This window comes from Myxine glutinosa, chromosome 6, assembly GCF_964187855.1.
Source record: "Myxine glutinosa chromosome 6, kmMyxGlut1.1, whole genome shotgun sequence".
NCBI classification, from domain to species: Eukaryota; Metazoa; Chordata; class Myxini; order Myxiniformes; family Myxinidae; genus Myxine; species Myxine glutinosa.
Window position 1 is genome coordinate 127324692 of NC_136266.1, and position 21196 is coordinate 127345887.

A 21196-nucleotide genomic window follows, 5' to 3' on the forward strand; every position below is an offset into this window, starting at 1 on the left:
TTTTTAAATTTCGTGGTGGTGAGGTGTTTTTAATTTCGTGGTGGTGAGGTGTTTTATTACGTGTTTTATGGCTGTGAGATGTTTCAATTACTTGGTGGTGAGGTGTTTTGAATTATTTGGTGGTGAGGTGATTTAAATTACTTGGTGGTGAGGTGTTTTGAATTACTTGGTGGTGAGATGTTTTAAATTACTTGGTGGTGAGGTGTTTTTATTACGTGTTTTATGGCTGTGAGGTGTTTTGAATTACTTGGTGGTGAGGTGTTTTTATTACCTGTTTTATGGCTGTGAGGTGTTTTAAATTACTTGGTGGTGAGGTGTTTTTATTACGTGTTTTATGGCTGTGAGGTGTTTTGAATTACTTGGTGGTGAGGTGTTTTTATTACGTGTTTTATGGCTGTGAGGTGTTTTAAATTACTTGGTGGTGAGGTGTTTTTATTACGTGTTTTATGGCTGTGAGGTGTTTTGAATTACTTGGTGGTGAGGTGTTTTTATTACGTGTTTTATGGCTGTGAGGTGTTTTAAATTACTTGGTGGTGAGGTGTTTTTATTACGTGTTTTATGGCTGTGAGGTGTTTTGAATTACTTGGTGGTGAGGTGTTTTTATTACGTTTTTTATGGCTGTGAGGTGTTTTGAATTACTTGGTGGTGAGGTGTTTTTATTACCTGTTTTATGGCTGTGAGGTGTTTTAAATTACTTGGTGGTGAGGTGTTTTTATTACGTGTTTTATGGCTGTGAGGTGTTTTGAATTACTTGGTGGTGAGGTGTTTTTATTACGTGTTTTATGGCTGTGAGGTGTTTTTAATTTCGTGGTGGTGAGGTGTTTTTAATTACTTGGTGGTGGTGAGGTGTTTTGAATTACTTGGTGGTGAGGTGTTTTGAATTACGTGGTGGTGAGGTGTTTTGAATTACGTGGTGGTGAGGTGTAGTCGTCCCAAACTTCCAGACTGCACCTACCCCTCCCCTATGTATGTGCTGAGGGGTTCTTTCTTGAAAAAAAATCATTCAACCTAAATCTTTAACCTAAATTGCCTATTAAAATGTAATATCACAAATACAACAAATACATTTGTGCAAAGTAATTGTTTGTATTATGATTGGTGTAAATCATGACAACACAGCAACTCAGGTACAGTCATTATCATCAGCTAAAATAAGCCCGTTCCTCAGTAACGACTGCGCGAGCCTAGCCAAGCTAGTATATATATACAGACTTGGCATTTATTATGGAATTTTTTTGTGGGGGTGAACTTACTTTTCAAGATGTCTTAGAACCAAAAGTTCATTGGAATTATGTTGAAATTATTCTAGATTTTGTTAATGTGACCTTTAAAAGAAACAAAAACCACATTTGACATTTCGAAACAAATAAATTGATCCTTGAAAGTGATGTAGACTGATATCGAACTCAATTCATGGACAGTACTGTGTTAAACTTCTGTACGTTTTCCAGAAGTATCTCTTTATTTTGCACATTAGCCAAATTTTTTTTAAACAAAAACAAAAGTTAAATTACGACTGGGATTACGGACATAAAATTACAGTTCAGTACTTCGTGTAACCCCCACGAGCATTCAGGAGAGCATGTACACGTCGAGGCATGCTGTTCACGAGATTTGCCAAGGTTTGGACAGGAATCGTTTGCCATGCAGTGACAATAGCCTGCTGCAATTCACGCACAGAGGTCGGCTGCTGGTCCAAGTGGTCGATTTGATGCGTTAATTCTGCCCACAAGTTCTCTGTCGGATTCATATCCAGGGACATGGCAGGCCACTCCATATGCTCTACACCATGGTCAGCAAGGAAATGTTGGATCATGCGAGCACGTTGAGGCCATGCATTGTCATCTTGGAAGACAATGTTTCCTCAAAAGGCTGCACGAGCAAATGGAAGCAATGTTTCTTCCAGAATGGCCCTGTACTTGAACTGGTTCAGGTTTCAATTCAGAACAACCAAGTCAGTTTTGCCCCCTGCATGAAAAGCAGCCCAAACGGTCACCCCACCACCTCCAGCTTGGACTCTTGGCACTATACAATCTTTGTTGTAGGCTGCATGCACTTGTCTGCGCACTTCGGACGCGGCCATCTTGACGATAGACCAGAAATCTAGACTCGTCACTGAAGATCACATGATTCCAGTGTCCTGGCTGCCATTGACGGTGCCCTCTGGCTCACTGCAATCGGCGCTGGCGGTGTTGTTTGGTCAGGCGTGGCTTTCTCAGGGGATGCCTGGCACGATAGCCTGCTTGAACCAGTCGTTGGTTGACTAGCCTTCTGGATACAGGCACATTTGTCAGTTGCTGCCACTCAGCCCTAAGCCGATTAGCTGACTTGGTACGGCCATTGCGGACTAACCGGTGCAGCTGGCGATCATCCCTCCTTGTGGTTCTGCGGGGACGTCCTGGCCTCGGTATTGGAGTAGGGACACCCCTCTGAGCATTTCGTTTCAGGATCTTTTACACCTGACCTTGAGTGATGCCATACTGCTGAGCAATAGCACGCTGTTTCATGCCGTAATTTCGTAAAGCCACCACTTCATGACAAACAGCATTGTTGAGTTGACGGACCATCTCCAAAGGAAGCGGCAATAACTTTTGGAGACGTGCAGCAGTTGTTTTCCACTAATACAGAACGCAACAACCCTTGTATACCCGACTGTGAAGCCAATCATCAAATGCACCTGTCCGTACATTTTGCCACGCCACCTGTGATATAATCTTGTTGTTGACTTCTTGCTGCGACAGACAATCAGTGACATGGTTCTTTTAACAAATAAATCACCAAAGTGTAAAATAAACTCACCAGATTGATATACTGAGTTAAGAAAGTAAACCCGTCAAGAAAAAAAAAAATTCCATATTAAATGCCAAGACTGTGTGTATATATATATATATATATATATATATATATATATATATATATATATATATATATATATATATATATATATATATATATATACATATATATATACATATACATATATGTGCATATATGTGTATATATATATATATATATATATATATATATATATATATATATATATATATATATATATATTATATGTATATATATATATATATATATATATATATATATATATATGTGTGTGTGTGTGTGTGTGTGTGTGTGTGTGTGTGTGTAATGCGAAAGATTGCGAAAGATGATGGGAATAGAGCCTGTGATGGATGCTGTGAAAAGAAACAGGTTGAGATGGTTTGGTCATGTGTTGAGGAAGGATGAAAGTGACTGGTTGAGAAGAGTGATGGAAATGAATGTAGAAGGAAGTGAAGGACGGGGAAGACCGAGAAAGACTTGGCTAAAGATGGTGGAAGAAGAAATGTGGGCAAGGGGGTTAACAAGGGGAGATGCAGAAAATAGGGCAAAATGGAGAAGATTGTCATGGGGACCGCAAGGCTAACCCCCGCTCTAGCAGGGAAAATGGCCTTAAAATGCATGTTGTTGTTGTTGTTGTTGTTGTGTGTGTAATGCATCCAGCAAAATATAAGAAAATCAACTGTAGCACTCAAAATGGAAAGATAATAAAGAGAAATAACAAAAGAAGAAGGAAACAATAAATGAAGCGGTGACATGGACATACCAGCATTCGATCAATGGAATCGATGATCAGGACGATGGAACCTCTATGCCTGGCCGCAAGCTGCTCGAGCCAAGAGGGGAAGTCCTCAAATAAACGTGCAGGGTTAGGGCAATCAACCGGATAACTGGCATGTTGTGCCAACTGAGGGAATTGGAGTTGTAAAGATTTCAGGAGAGAAGATTGAGTGCGACATGATTTGAGAAAATGAAGGGGAGATGTTTATTTTTAAAAGAAGACAATAACACCAAGAGGTGATGACATGTTTCAATAAGGATGATAATGAAATCGAATAAGGACCAACCCGTGACTCTCAAAACATTACCTTCATTATAAACCTGCGGATCATAACACTCGGCTCAGCAGTGGTAGACAAAGGTTGTCCAACAAAATGGCTCAAGAATAGGCAGCTAGGAGAGCGATTCTGCTGCATTCCCATCCTGTGCACACGAGAACAACATACAAACATGTGCAATGTTTTCTAAAACACCCTGGGTCTATAATACGTCGAGTCTCCATGAACGTTCCGGGGACCGAATACAACATCATTGCACTACTTCCATGTGTGGGGCCTGTCTAGGCATTTAATTGTGGTGTGGCGCATCGTCAAGCCTTTTGCAAGGGTGCAGTAATGGCGGGCAATGTAACAATGACGTCACCATTGACGTCACATGCAAATTGCTACTCACAACCAAAGAGATTGAACCCAGCTCGACTTTCAAATCCAAAAATAGTTAATGCAGCATTACCTACAGAATTAATACGTTACATGGCGACCACAAATCGGTGTGGAGCCACTTATGGAGATAAGCTATTTTGTGACCACATTCCATGTGCTTTGTCCAATATTGATGACTAGAAAAAATAATAAAGAATAGAGAAACTTAATATTTGTAATCCAACCATTATCAATGCAATTCTTTCTTCAAAGGCCACAATTATTCCCACCTTGTAGGGTCGACCAGGGAAAGTATTTGGCACAAGTCTTTCACGAACTAGCTGGCCAGGCCTGACGTTTGACTAAGTAAGTTTCTGGTCAAATCTGTTTCTGGTGTGTGTTCCGCCTCCATCCCTTTCCTTACCTCAAATGGCTACACAGTTGACGCCGCACGTGAAAAAGCCAAATGCCTCAACTCGGTATTTGCCTCAAACTTTTATGTCCCGAACCCATCTCTCTCTGTACCCACCTTACCCAGTCGAATCCAGCTGCTTCTGGATTCTGTGTCCTTCTCTCCTGACAAGGTGGAGAAGTTTTTGTCAAACATCGACTCTGATTCTGCAACTGGACCAGACCGCATCAGACCACGGGTTCTAAAATCCTGCTCTGCCGCTCTTTCACACCCTCTCTCTATTCTCTTCACCCTCTCTTTTGCTCAAGGTCATCTGCCATCAGTTTGGAAATCACCCAACATTGCTGCTTTACACAAAAAATGTGCAAAAACAGATCCTTGCAACTACAGACCAATCAGCCTGCTTCCAATTATCAGCAAAGTCATGGAATCAATCATCGCTTCTGACATCAAATCCTTCCTCTTCTCCAATGGCTTGATCTCCGATCATCAATTTGGATTCAGACCAGGTCATTCTACTCTGGAGATGCTGCTCCTGCTGTCTCAGCAATGGATGGAGGTCCTCAATGCCAAACAGGAAATCAGAGCTGTCTCCCTTGACAGATCTCGTGCCTTCAATACGGTCTGGCACCCAGCTCTGCTCACCAAACTCTCCTCCTATGGTATCCACGCATGGCTTGCGGACTTCCTCTCTGGTCATGGTCAACGTGTGGGCCTGAATGGATTTCTCTCATCTCCCCTTCCTGTTCAGGCTGCAGTTCCCCAAGGCAGTGGTCTGGGCCCTGTGCTTTTTCTGGTCTTCATCAATGATATCTCCGACTCACTGGAAAATCCTCTCTATCTCTTTTCTGATGACTCCACTCTCTGCCGTTCCATACCTCATCCCTCAGATCGGCAGTCTGCAGCCTCCTCACTCTCTGCAGACCTGGACAAAATCACAGACTGGTCAAACAAGTGGAACATGTCTTTCAATCCTGACAAATCTCACACTCTCACTATGTCTCTCCGCTGTTACTCAAGCTTTTGGGTCTCACTATTTGCCATGATCTTTCCTGGGAAAACCACATTTCCAAGCTGGCCTCCAAAGCCAGTTGCCGACTGGGCATCCTCCACCATGCGAAGTCCTTCCTTGGCACACCTGAGCTCCTCACCACATACAAGGCTTTCATCCGCAGCTCAATGGAATACTGTTCTCCCCCTCTGGGCTGGTGCTCCTGCCTCACACCTGGCTCGGCTTCACGCTGTTGAAACCAAAGCTTTCAGAATCGTTGGAATCTCCCACGATGAAGCAAACTCCAAGGGCCTTTCACTCACTCACCGCAGGCAGGTTGGTGGTTTTCTGTCTTCTACCGACTCCTCTCCGGCCTTGCTCCCCCAGCTCTGACCCCAAATATTCCTACAGGTCGCACAAGATCTGCCAGCAACCCTCTTATGGTTAAACTGCCAAAATCAGGACTCTCTGCTCACCTTCACTCTTTCATTCCTCTTTTTTCCCACCTCTGAAACAAAGTCCCTCACTCTCTTCAATCCCACTCCTCCCTCCAGGTCTTTAAAACAGCTGTTCACCACCATCTCTTATCTTCCCCCATCCAAAACCTTGATCTTGTCTACCGCCGTTAATTCACCCCAGATCCACTTTTTTGAAATACCGACTTCTTTCCTGGAAGTCCTAGCAGTGTCCATGTGTTTTATACCTCTCCCCCCATTCCCATGCCTCCTCCCCCCAAGCCCTCTCCCTGCCACAGATCTCCCGATGTCCCTGTTCTCTACGGTTGTACTTGTGTGCTTCCTTCTCTCTCCCCATCTTGTCTCCCGCTCCCTTTATCATAGGTTTTATGTGTCAGTTTTTTTTTTGTGATCAATGTTAGCTCTTATACAAGCCTCGATCTTATATACCAAAAAAAAAGAAAAAAAAAGTTAGGGCAGGAATTTGTAATTTGTTCTGAATGCTGATGATAGCTTGGCTGCTCTTCATGAAGGACACCCTGAGATATTTTAATGTCCACCAACTAATGCTCGCAGATGGGACGTCCATCTGAGGGACACCTATTGATGAATCGCAACATGCCAAACACCAGGATGACTGGGCTGGGTGTGTGCCTTATCAATGCATATAAAAGAATTTATTTTTTATTTTCCATATTCCAGTGGGATTTCAAGAGGCCACGTTTGCGCACATTTGTGTCTGTTGCTATATGATACCTTTAAATGTACGCATTCCTGTATAGCACCATAACTTTTACAGTTGCTATCCACAAACAGACGAACCACTTGGCAAGGAGTAGAGACTTTCCAGAACCAGGTCCTCCAGAGAGCAGTAGTGGGGGTGTCGGGCCAGGAGAGGCCAGTAGCTCTTCCAAACGCCGTATGTACTAAATAGAAAGAGAGAGAAAAGAAATCGGTCAAACTATTCAGGGCCAATTGGTTTGTTCATCATTTCATTTATTCATTCAGTTGTCCTCCTCTCTACACTACCACAATAGTCCACTCAATATGTGTTTCAAGATGGAACTAATTGCAAAATAAACAATTTGTGTTGGAACTTATTCTATAATCCATACCGAACAACATATCAAATATGGAGATGAATGTATTGGGTGGAACACTTTCGCTTTTTATTTTTTAAATGTTGTGTATTTTAGCCAAAATTCACCACGTCAATGTACATTCGGAGAGGGAATCGAATTCATTCGGAGAGGCAAAATGGTTTGCATTTATACATGTTACCCCCAATATAGATGGGATGGATTTCATATTATAACTTATGGCATATGGTGGCATGAGCAGCCACCGAAGGTGCATGGATGTTATGTTTTCACTCCTGTCTGTCTGTCTGTTTGTTTGTCTGTCTATCTGTGAACAAGATATCTCAAAAAGTTGTGGATGGATTCGGACGATATTTGGCGGAGAGATAGTCTATGTAACAAGGACGAAATTATTAAATTTTGGAGAAGATCCGGGTTCGGATCCGGCTTGTAGAATTTTTGAAGTGATTCTTCACCATTGGGAGATGGGGCCAAAAACTATAAATGGCAGGATATCTCAAAAAGTTGTGGATGGATTTGGACGAAACTTGGTGGAAAGGTTGTGTGTGTGACAAGGAAGAAGTGGCTCAATTTTGGTGAATATCTGGATATGAATTCGGATACGATGATTATTAAATTTTTTAAGTGGTTGTTCACCATTGGGAGATTGGGCCAAAAACGATAAATAGCATGAAGTCTCAAAAGGTTATGGACGGAATTGGACGAAACTTGGTGGACCGGTTGGGTGTCTGACAAGGACGATTCGATTCGATTTTGGTGAAGATCTGAATATGGATTCGGATACGAGGGTTATTTAATTTTTAAGTGAATCTTCACCATTGAGAAATCGGGCGAGAAGCGATAAATAACATGATATTTGAAAACGTTGTGGAAGAGTTACGACTAAATTTGGGGGATGAGTTGGTTCGGTGATAAGAACCAGCCGACTAGATTTGGGTTCAGTTTCCAATCCAGATCTGGCCTATCAGTGGATACAAAATATAAAATGTTCAGCCTGGTAGGCTATGCGGTCTACCGAGTGCCGTTCTAGTTCTTTATGTTATTCCCCAGCTGAAAAGCAGCGCCATATATACGGATCAGTACCGTCCATCCGTCTGTCTGTCGGTCTGTCTGTCCGTTTTGTTGAAGGTGAATTTCGTGAAGGCCCCCAACACAATATTAGTCTCAACCAACTCTTCCACTCCACCCAAAATCAAATCTATACTAAGTGTGTGCAATGAATTACACTTGGTATACATTATTTTCTTATCGATTGCCAATATTTAGGTGATACATGTATACAATAGGTTACCATACACAGGTCACATATGGGCAAGGTGACCTGTGTACAGTACCTGTCAGCCCCCCTTACCAGGGTAACGGTCCGCAGCCATGCGGTTTAAATGGAAGATGGGTCTGCACATCTGGTGGATGAGAGTCCAGTCGACTCCAACAGACAGGCGGAAGAGGATGAATTTTCCAACTGTCAGCAGAGGGACGGAGAGGAGTGGCGACCTCCCGTATATACCACACACTTACTCGTGTGTACCAACCATAGAAAGGCAATATGATGGCAAATACGCCATTATTGCCTGAGAAGACTCGACATCATCATCATACAGATATTGAAGTTGAGGGTCATTACAGCCTGCTGAATCATTGTCTAAGCATGCTAAAGTTGTTTTCGTGTATTTTCAGATTTGACAAACATGGACTGTGTGATTTGCGATGCGATGATGCGATGTTTGCGACAAAAGCGTTAAATTACCCCCTTTTGGACCCCTCTATGACTAAAAATACTGAAGTTGGAAATACACCAGCAAAAACCAATCCAGATGAGTATTGATCAGCTGTTCAGGTAAATTAAGAATGAGAGTTAGCATATAGATGATAAAGTACTATTACGTTTGTGGGGGTAGGCATGGAATACCTTAGGAAAGTTCAGAATGTGTAGGTGTTAGTATGGACCGTGTGACATGAAGAGAAGCCATCTCAATGTACATAAGTAGGGAATCTGTATCGAATAGGATTGTATATGTGTCTCCATACGGGGGTGGGGGGTGGAGGGGGGAAGGTGGAGCTATGCTAATTAGGTAGGGTTTAAGGGTAACCCCCAGGATGTAATTTCCCTTGCGATTTTTCCCTAATGCTCTTATGAAACTAAGCCGGCCCAATGGGCTCCATTAGTCAACCACACCGCCAGGGCCGACAGAAACCCAACACATTTGCCAATCGGCAAGTAAACGCCGACATCATCTGAACATTCTCGAACAGAGATTAGACTCCACCACCCAACGACTCGTGATGGGGAGGCCACGCCTCGACCTTCATCATTGGGCATCAAGCAAGGCCGTGAGGCCCTGCCCTGAAGACGACGATTGGTCGTGGCGAAGGACTGATGTAATTGGACGTCGGTGATTGGTCAAAGTCTGACGTCAGTGGTGGAACATTTGAGAGCTATGGGATCAAAAAGAAGCCGTCTCGCCATCTTGTTCTCTCTTTTGTGCTGGCGTTCATTGGAGGCGGTCGCATTGTCTCTCCTTCTGGCTCTCTCTGCTCGAGTGGGCGCTGTTGTATCGGGTGCACTGGTGAGCAGACGTGTCGGAGCTTTGGAAATTTTGCAACGTCGGAGGAGGGGGTGTTGTTTACTGTGGTGCTTTTCTGAGGAGGAGAGAACTGCGTCTCACTTGGCGGTGGAAGCAAGAGGAAGGGCCAGTTGGCTGCTTGTTCACACCTGGGCGTTTTCGGTGCACTTTGTTGGTGTGCTTCCCGTGCGGTGGTTTGGAGGGGATGGACACCAACCCCCCTCGTTGAGACCAGAGTTAAGTGCCGGCCGGCAGGAACATCATTTATTTAATGTTTCCCCTTGTTTGTATACGAGTCTGAGTGGAGACGTCTCAATTATAGTTTTTACCTCGCCTTTCATTTTTGTCTCTTACATTTGTTTTCATTAAATCCTTTATTTTTGCATTTCATTCTTGTATTGTGGATTTTGCTTGTCCCGTATTTGTGTTTGTGGGTTCGGATTAACCCAGTATCGACTGTCCGATCAGATAAGGCTTTGAGCCTTTCCCGCACACGCCTAAGACAATCCTGCCAAGGTTCGAAGTACGCCTCGGAGTTAAAGCTCATTTCGGCTATTCGTCTGAGGCCGGTCTTCATCGGCCATGGACAGGGCAGTACGTACAATGGATGGATCAAAATTGATACACAGGCATCACACACACACACACACACACACACACACACACACACACACACACACAGTCATACTGACGAGACAAACACTTAACACAGCTACTGAGCTTGGGGGAAGTGCCGTCACTACCGTCACTTCCTGGGATACTCTGGGTATCAGCGACATCATAACAATGGTGCCGCTTTTCTCACCATACACAGTGGGGCATTTCCTCCAGAGGAATTTCCTCCTCCCCATGGATGCCAACCGATGGGGATTTTCTGTGCTCTAACCTTTTCAAGCAAGGAAGCAGCACGTACCATTTTAAAAGTCTGGTATGACTTGAACTGGTCTGAACCAGATGGGTGTTTTTTAGGAGACAACATCTCCTTACTGGGTGGCCGTTGGCTCCCTACGGGAGCTCATCTGCCCTTTGCCAGGTGTTGTTTTTGGTCCTGGCAGATGTCCCAGTCACACTCCCCACTAGGATATCATGATTTACGGCTCACAGGACATCAATGGCCAGTCAACGCCTGATTATTCTGAGGTGATTAAATGAGATTCACAAAGTTCTTGCCAGGTGCGCGTACCTCTTGTGCTCCCAAACCAGCAGCGCCTGTGATGAGCGTGGATGAGGTGATGGATGAGGTGAAGAAGGAGGTGTTACGGATTCGTCACTTCCGCTGTTGTGGTTTTCCTCCACTTGAAAGATTTCTGATTCTATGTACTATTATTGTCTTCCAAAGGTTTATTGTTTATGAACAGTTATTAAAAGTTAAAAAGGTTAACTTAAAATGATACAGAAAACCTAACCGGAAGATAAGGAGGTGAAGAGGAAGAGGCGGCGCAAAATAAGTTGGAGAAGACGTATAACGTCAAGGCTCCATAGCGAGGCTGGTCTACCGAAAGTCGCGAGGGAATTTTGAGTTCCTTGAAGGGACATCCAGCGATAGGAATTATCGCTGGATTGGAAAATCTGCATAGTCAGATTTGGACGCTGAGATTTGGACGAATCCTCGCCTAGTCGCATCGGCTCAAGTAAGAGCCGTCGGCCATTTTGAACCCCGCGCTTCGGACACCTACAAAGGTTTTGCCTCGTGTCATCTTCACCCCAACATCCTACCATTTGTTGGGGATGTGTGTGTGCGACCGCTTCGTCTCCAATTACGTTGCAGTTCGCTGAGTGAGCGGTGAAGGTGCCCCTCTGAAGGGCCGTTGTACAGTTTCGGCGGGGCGATCCCCATTGTCAACTGTACGCGATTCGAATATCGACTGGAGAGCGAGATTTGGGCTTTGACTGGATATCGTTCCAGTGACCGCTGAGGCGAATCACATTCGCCTTGGAAAAGGTTATAGAGACATTGAGGAGTGTCCTTTTCACTCGCTGGGAGCAGTGAGTTATTTGACTTTATTGATGGTATATAGAGTGCACTCTTAATTGCCATTTGTTGTACCATTATTCCTGTGTGATTTTCAATATATTATTTGTTCATTTATAATCATTGGTGTGGTTTCACTATTGATTTCTAACACAGAGAATAACGTATTTTTCTGCCGGGGCTCCTCTCGGGGTTCGGAGGTTTACCGAGACCAGGGGATCGGTGAGGAACCGGTAACAGAGGTAATGAGCGTGGATAGTTGAGGCTAGTTTATGTTGAGTGGTCATGAGGCATTTTGGAACGGGGAACAAGGACCAGCGTGTATAATGACTTAATGTTATTTAATTTATCGTGTGTGTGGGAAACAAGTGGAACTAAAAATCCATATTAAATAAACAATAATTGTGGGAACTTATTTGTTGTGTAAAAAAGGAAAGATTTAGGTAATGGGGTGGGTGAGGGTTGAGTTTTAGTTTTAGCTCACCATTCAAACTTTGGCACACTGCGAGAATTACTGACGGCCCGCAAACCTTGTACTTTAAAACAATAACCGCACATACTTCACAAGACGCGCTGCGCACATGAAACAACTGATATGGTGATACTGATGCGGTGATACAACTGATGTGGTGATGCAGACTAACTGATATGGTGACCCAACATTGTACTCTGAGGAAAAACAAGGAAAAAGCTCTCTACCCTTCACCAACGCATTTTATCACATAATAACCCACTATACCAGAGGAAGGAGCTTTTCTGACCTTACATTACGGAAATAATGATACTGAGGGACCTGTATGTTGGGTGCCATTGCCTCTGGGAGCAGTTCCCCACTAAAACTGCAACAATATAATATAATATATATATATGTATATGTATATGTATATGTATACGTATATGTATATGTATATGTATATCGGGGAAGGGAAGGAAGAGGGTAATGCGCACAAAGCGCGGCCGCTTCGTGCAGTTTGCCTGGACGGGCTCGTTGGACGGAAACCCCCCAAGGATCGCTCAAACCCAGGACACCACAGCCGGAGATGTTTGCGGTAGGGGCGTTGATCAAGGACGTTCACATAGCAGGAATCCGAGGAGCGTATCTCAGGGTCAGCGAGGCAGAGAGAGCGAGGCAGAGAGAGAGTCAGCCAGCATCTGCATGAGAACGTCAGCCTGCCAGAGAGTCTACATGCAGGAGCCTGGCGCGAGTCAGAGAGAGAGCGGGGAGTTCGGGCCTGGTTTTATAGCCCCCCCCCGACACCCCACTTGAACGTTCCATGGGCCTCCATTGGCCGCCTGGGGTCACGTGTCGTGACAGCCCCTTATTGGTCACCCTCGGCCACTCCCTTCAGCTCCCATTGGCTGCTCGCTGCTCACCGGCCACGCCATCCAGCTCCTCCCTCAGGCCTGCAAGGCCTGGCCTAGGCCCATGACGAGGCACTTTTGGCTGCAATGAGGCCTACCATTACCCTGCCTGCCTCAACGCATACTAACACCGGGAAGGAGACTATACTTCACATTTAATAAGAAATAACTAACTATACGAGGCTACATGTTGTGGTGTAACTAACTATAGGGGGGTTGCCTTTATTTACAAAACCGCAACAATATATATGATTATATATATATAGAGATATATATATATATATAGATATATATATTTATATATATATATATATATACATATATATATATATATATATATATATACATACATACATATATATATATATATATATATATATATATATATATATATATATATATATATATATATATATATATATATATATTGTTGCGGATCTGCCGCCAACCTTCTCCCCTTATCAAGGAGGGATTAGTCCCCTTGTCTTTGACTGACCTGGCGCGACCCAGGACCTATTATGTCCCTTCCGGACAGCGCTAAATAGGGTTGCAGGACCAAATTCGCTGTTACCTAAGTACTAGCGCTGCCCTGGAAGCGAGGAAATAAGCCCCGCACGAACCACGTGTGATGATGATATGCCGAGCGGTTTGCATACACGTGATTCGCGCTATTATTAATTACTAGACCCCGATTCAAGCGGTTCTTATTCGTACCACGCTTAGTCAATGGCGAAATCACAAAGACGATCTAATTAGAAGGAAGAACAGAATTTATTTACACTATACAATGGTAGAAGAAAAGGGGACACAGAGCAGCCTTATACAGTCTTACTTAATACCCAGGACAAACGGGCCCGTCTCACACACACTCACACGGGGATTGCAGATTAGCAGGATGATGTTCACCAGCTCGCCCAGGGATGGCTCTCGTGCAGCTCTCTCGGTCCCCGGCACGTCCTTTGGAGATGGAAGTAGGTGAAAACAGGAGCTCGCCGCGTGTCGTCTGAACGGAGCGGGTTATCACGGGGCGAATGGTAGGGAGTGGACTTTGGCGCGGCTGGCGGTTATTCACTTGCGGCTATGGCCGCGTTTACTCGCGTGGCTGGAAATGCGCTATATGCGTTACCGGTGCGTCTGGCTGCGTCCTCGTAGTTGTATGGTTCAACGCCTCTTCTTCTCTCTCTTTCTGCGCAAGTCCTCAAACCAATCCTTTACGAGCAGGTCCTTTTGCCACTGCCGTGTGCACGCGAGTCCTCTTAGCAAGCTCCCTCTCTGCAAGTCCTTTGCAACACGCTTATCCTCTGCCAGTACTTCTCAATCAAGTGTTCCCGCGCTAGTCCTGTTCAAGTCCCCTCCCCACAAGTCCTCAAGCAAGTCCTCTCCGCACAAGTCCTCAAGCAAAAACCCTTCAAGTCCTATCGTGCCACTGGTGCAAGTCAAGTCCTCCTGGTAAGTCCTTCTCCTGACAAGTCCTTAAGCAAAAACCCTTCAAGTCCTTTCGAGGGCTTTGCGCAGCGCGTTATATAGACACGCCCCACGAACCTTCTCGAACTCACCAGACACGCTTTACCATGCCCTCTCACGCCATGCCGCTAGAGCTCTGATTGGCTGGTGGCTCTTACCGTCATCGCCTTCTGCCGCTCCCGATCTCAACGCCGCCCCCACCCTTTTTAGGCCTACCTCGTGTTACTCGACTAGTGGGCAGCCAATGCTTAACAAACCGGATCGAGGCTAGGGTGGCTGGGAAATCGGTGGCAAGTAGAGCCTATTTTCCTGTCTTTACACAACGCAGGCACTAAGAGGGGAAATGGCCTATTCTTACACATACTAAGACATAACTATACCACAAATGGGCCTTTAAGTTGCTCGTGTGACTAACTATGGGGGGCAAACCTTTAACCTTTAATGCCTTCCATGTGCCAATCTCAAAACCGCAGCAATATATATATATATACTAGCTGAGGTACCCGGCTTCGCCCGGGTTGAATAAGAATAATACAAATATATGATGAAAAGAACATGTATATTTTAGAGCAATATCACAGTACATTTCCTACATGACGTTTTATCAATTTTCAATTTCTCAAAACCTCTTGGTATACAACATTTCTGGTTTTCTTACTTGGTGCCAAGACATAAAGATTGCTTGGTTTTCCAACCCTCGAGCAGCCCATGTACAGCTGGCCATGGGAAGTACCCGGCATTGCCGGGCGGGGAAGGGAGGGGAGGAGGAAGGGGAGGGGAGAAGAGGGGGGGAGGGGAGAAGAGGAGGGAGGGGGAGGAGAGGGGAGAAGAGGAGGGAGGGGGAGGAGGAGAGGGGAGAAGAGGAGGGAGGGGGAGGAGGAGAGGGGAGAAGAGGAGGGAGGGGGAGGAGGAGAGGGGAGGGGGGGGAGGTGAAGGGGGAGGGTGGGAGGGGGAGTGGAGGGGGAGGGGGAGGGGGAGAGGGATGGGGGGAGGGGGTGGGGGATGGGGGGAGGGGGAGGGGGAGGGGAGGGGGAGGGGGGAGGGGGAGGTGAGGGGGGAGGCAGAGGGGGGAGGGAGAGGGGGAGGGGAGGGGGAGAGGGGGAGGGGGAGGGGAGGGGGAAGGGAGGGGAGGGTGGAGGGGGGAGGGGGGAGGGGAGGGGAGGGGGGAGGGGGGAGGGGAGGGGGAGGGGGAGGTGAGGGGGGAGGGGGGAGGGTAGGGGGAGTGGAGGGGGAGGGGGAGGGGAAGGGGGAGTGGAGGGGGGAGTGGAGGGGGGAGTGGAGGGGAAGGGGGGAGGGGGAGGGGAGGTGAGGGGGGAGGGGAGGGGGATGGGGGAGGGGAGTGGGAGGGGGGAGGGGAGGGAGAGGGGGAGGGGGAGGGGGGAGGGGAGGGGAGGGGGAGTGGAGGGGGAGTGGAGGGGGAGGGGGGAACGGCTAGCTTGGCAAGCGATAGCAGGCTTTTTACTTTTATTTTTACCTCAATGAGGGCTATATATATAGTCCATGCTTGGAGCCTTCAAGTTCAACATAAAGTTTTTTTAATGAAAAATAATGCAGATGTATAACAATCCACCAATGCAAGTTCAGAAATGAATGCAGATCCTTTACTTTGCGATACAAACGCAATTCCCGCCATTTCCACTCACGATCGAGGCCTCCACAGTGACCGCGCCTCTTCTTCCTCCTACAACTTCATCTCACTTCTTTCACTCAAAATGCACGAAATTCTGCCGCATGAAATTATGTAGAGGCCTCGTCGGGGGGATATAAGGTAGATAAGGAAGGCGTTGTAACAGAAGAATCAAAATAAAAGTGGAAGAACATAAGGAAATGGGAGCTATTCTGGACCCACAGCCAAACCCGACAAACCATTGCAATACACCCCAAACGTCTAGCGCCGCCACAAACTACACCATGGAATTGCAGCTGGCGCGGTTTTTTTAAACCATTGATATTAAAATAAAACGTAGCCTAAAACCACCGGGATTTTATGCTGATTCCGAATCTGTGTCTAAAACTTTTCTCCGATGTGTAGTTCTTGAGTTATAAGCGGACATCCAGACAGACACACACACACACACACACACACACACACACACACACACACACACACACACACACACACACACACACACACACACACACCTCCTTTATATATAGAGAGATATATATATATATAGATATATATATACATACATATTCAAACATCACCCTTTAGCTGCAGACTAACTGATATGGTGACTCAAATCCGTGTCCCATCACAGCCATTGCTACACAAATTTTAATGAGTACGAGTAGCCTGCCACACAAACACAATGCTCAAGCCAAGCCAAACGGCCAAATAATTAATTTGCAGTGCGGAATGGTGCTACATATTAAATTATGTGTTGACCTGTGTGTGCCAATGCATGAACCTAATCATCTGAAATGGCACTGCAGATTCTCAGGAGAACATGATGTTTGAATATTCCATGAGCTCAAAGGAAACGCATCTCATCGCTCGTCAATAATATTACTGATCATGTCTGAGGTTCTGCAAGTTAAAACATGCCCTAATGTGGCAGCTACCTTCCCCATTGGCAGCATGTTTAACTCTCAAGTGCCTATAGTCCTGAGTTCCAATCTTGTGTGGAATAAAATTCAACTTACAAACTGCTATTCTGCTCTTTCAATTATTTTTTCAATTTATGCATGTTAATAATAGGTTCACAATGAGGAACATTTCCTACCCAGAGCATGTTTGCTGCTGGATTACACAGCTTGCATGCCAACGAGCTTTCATTATCATCTGTAGCCCTTTGTCTGCCGCTGGGATACCGGGCCGTGAAAAATAGTGCCATGAGCAGACGGGTAAAGCATGGGGCTCTCACATGCCATCATCATGAAAGAAAGCCACGTGGGGCCAAAAACTGTGTTGAACTATGGGACCATCAACTGATTGAAATAATCAGCGACAGGTATTCTCATTATCAACGGTTATCATCATTTCCTTCATTTTCCTAACGTTGAAATAAAAATTATGTTGCACCAACGGCAGTCTATTGAGTTAATTGCAAATGGCCTGGCAATGATGGATCCAAGTAATGAGCTCACCATCTGCCAACTCAAAAACATCTTCATTTGCCCCATGTCACTTCCTTTCAACTGTCCAGCTCTCTTTCAGCATAGTCCCGTTCCCACCATTCCATATATGGCCACATATATCAATTTCAGGCAATCGCCCATACGCCTTGCTTCATGTGCGAATAATTATTTGGTTTTCCGATTGTTTGTATGCATTCATTATCAGGGGATCAAAATACAGGAAACATCATCAAATAACGAAATTGTCCCTCCATAAGAAATTGCAGGGAAATTCCCCAATTTATTTCTGTAGTCAACCCTTGGAAAAGGTGTCGTCTCTAGAGCTCCTAGGCCTCACTTTCACATATAATCTGGCCTCGTCAGATTATATATAGGCCTCCAAAGCCAGCTGACACATCAGAATTTCTCTGCCATCCTCAGGTTATAATCAGTGTGCAAGGATTTTTACCGTGTAACTAGATGAGCTCAGCCATTGAAACAAGGAAAAATCCAAGCAACTCTTTAAGAGTTCCAGGGAAAAAAAGCATCGACTTTGATGCCGGAAAATATGGGAATTAAAGTGGACAAACTTACAGCCTCAGAACCAGTGTTGGCATAGCTTATTGAATTTCAATGCACATGCAAAATTAAAAGTACCTATTTTCATTAAAATTAAGTTTCATTAAAACATGTATAAAATAGGGGCAATACCCCTGGGTGCTCACCTGGTAGGATAAAGCAGTACACTACACCGACTAAAGGTATTTTAAACAGCATCACGGTATTTTAAACCAATTTCAATGGTTGCTAGGAGACAGTGCAGCATGTAGAATCATACTAACGTAATCATAAGACTTTAAACTTTTTACAAACAAACAAAAAATATCTCTTTAGTAAATGGGACAATGCTTGCTTCCCTGTGCTCCCCCCTGTAGACCCCTTCAGACCCCGATTTTTATAATGAACAAACATTGGTACATCGCGGGTGATGAAAGTTGTGATTAAGTTTCGTCAAAATTGTGTCTGTATTTTCCGAGAAGAGAGCAAATGACTATTTTAGGGGCTCAAACCCCCCGTAGACCTCTTTAAACCTCAATTGTTTTTTTAATGCTGTGAATAAACTTTGGTACATCACGGGTGATGAAGGTTGTGGTCAAGTTTCATCAGAATATTGTGTGTAGTTTCAGAGGATAAAGCAAATTGCTTTTTTGGCGAGTCACACCTGGATCCACTTTGACCCCGGTAGACCCCCTTAGACCCCGATGTTTTAATGTCGTGAACAAATTTGAGTTGCAACATAGCAAACATCGTTTTAGTGTAATTTAGTTACAATTCCATCAACAGTTTCAGAGAAGAAGTTGCAATTGTTTACGGACTGACGGACTGACGGACAGACTATGGACGGACGACGCCCCATCCCATAAGCTCCTCAGAACTACGTTCCAGGTGAGCTATAAATGTGCCCGTAATTGCATTTTTTGACAAAAAAAAAACCTTTTGATCTTTCCCCCCTGATATTACTCTCACACCGTTGTGCCATGTGGTGATCATAACTATCAAGTTTGGTGAATTTCAGCATAACTGTGTAGGAGGAAATAGTGTGATGGACGAATGGACATATGAACTGACAGGCAGACAAACGGAGCCGATTACGATAAAGCGTGACAGACAGACAGACAGACAGACAGAGCCTCCTCCCCCGTATTTTTGAAGTGTGGGAATAACAAGCAAGGCTGGTGAAAGCATGAGCGCAGGAGGTTCATGTCATGGAGAACTGACAAAAGAATGAGACATTACGAGACAGTTGTCCTTTAGGAGTGTGGAAAGGGTACCCCTTCAGCATGTTGGCTTCAATATTGGGTATGAAAAAAATAAAAAGTTATCTTACAAGGAACTTCAATGCAGGAGAACCATCAAAGCCAGCACTAATATCGATAACCTATTGTTGTTTGTCCGTGGCTCTATCCTTCTAAATGCAGAGAGTCAAGCAAGGAAGCAGCACGTACCATTATTAGTCTTTGCTATGACTCAGTGAAGGTTCAGAATGACCACCCACACAGACTCAGAATGGGCTCTCTCACCATTGTTTTTTGTATACTAGGTCGAGGCTCGTGTATGAGCTAACGCGTACAGTGGAACATATAATAAAGGGAGCGGGAGACAAAAGGGGGAGAGAGAAGGAAGTGCAACAAGAGTAGGGAACAGGGACATCGAGAGAGGGCTGGGGCAGTACAGGTTTCAAGGGATAAACAAGATGGACGCTACTACCTGCAGGGAATATATATATATACAAGCTTGGCTCGGCTCGCTACGCTCACCTCACGTCGTTGATGAGGAACGGGTATTTTAGCTGAGGCTAATGACTGTACCTGAGTTGCTGTGTTGTCATGATTTACACCAATCATAATACAAACAATTATTTTGCACAAATGTATTTGTTGTGTTTGTGATATTACATTTTTATCGGCAATTTAGGTTGAAGATTTAGGTTGAATGTTTTTTTTCAAGAAAGAACCCCTCAGCACATACATAGGGGAGGGGTAGGTGCAGACTGGAAGTTTGGGACGATTACACCTCACCACCACGTAATTCAAAACACCTCACCACCAAGTAATTCAAAACACCTCACCACCAAGTAATTCAAAACACCTCACCACCACGTAATTCAAAACACCTCACCACCACGTAATTCAAAACACCTCACCACCACGTAATTCAAAACACCTCACCACAAAGTAATTCAAAACACCTAACCACCAAGTAATTCAAAACCCCTCACCACCACGTAATTAAAAACACCTCACCACCAAGTAATTCAAAACACCTCACCACCACATAATTCAAAACACCTCACCACCAAGTATTTCAAAACACCTCACCACCAAGTAATTCAAAACACCTCACCACCACGTAATTCAAAACACCTCACCACCACGTAATTCAAAACACCTCACCACCAAGTAATTCAAAACACCTCACCACCAAGTAATTCAAAACACCTAACCACCAAGTAATTCAAAACACCTCACCACCACGTAATTAAAAACACCTCACCACCAAGTAATTCAAAACACCTCACCACCACATAATTCAAAACACCTCACCACCAAGTAATTCAAAACACCTCACCACCAAGTAATTCAAAACACCTCACCACCACATAATTCAAAACACCTCACCACCAAGTAATTCAAAACACCTCACCACCAAGTAATTCAAAACACCTCACCACCAAGTAATTCAAAACACCTCACCACCAAGTAATTCAAAACACCTCACCACCACGTAATTCAAAACACGTCACCACCACGAAATTAAAAACACCTCACAGCCATTAAAACACGTAATAAAACACCTCACCACCACGAAATTAAAAACACCTCACCACCACGAAATTAAAAACACCTCACAGCCATAAAACACGTAATAAAAACACATCACCACCACAAAATTAAAAACATCTCACCACCACGAAATTAAAAACACCTCACAACCACGAAATTAAAAACACCTCACAGCCATAAAACACATAATAAAAACACCTCACCACCACGCAATTATAA

At 44.6% G+C, this 21196-nt stretch overlaps 1 protein-coding gene across 1 annotated transcript in view; it reads right to left on the bottom strand.

The window, feature by feature from the left end:
• Positions 1-21196, bottom strand: part of NPHP3 (nephrocystin 3) — a 191243-nt gene that overhangs the window by 110716 nt on the left and 59331 nt on the right. Inside the window, exons 12-14 of the mRNA XM_068121029.2 lie at positions 6934-7037; positions 3921-4035; positions 3599-3739 (exon numbers count right to left, since the gene is read on the bottom strand). Coding sequence (XP_067977130.2) covers positions 3599-3739; positions 3921-4035; positions 6934-7037 — 360 coding nt within the window. The remainder of the gene's footprint in view (positions 1-3598; positions 3740-3920; positions 4036-6933; positions 7038-21196) is intronic.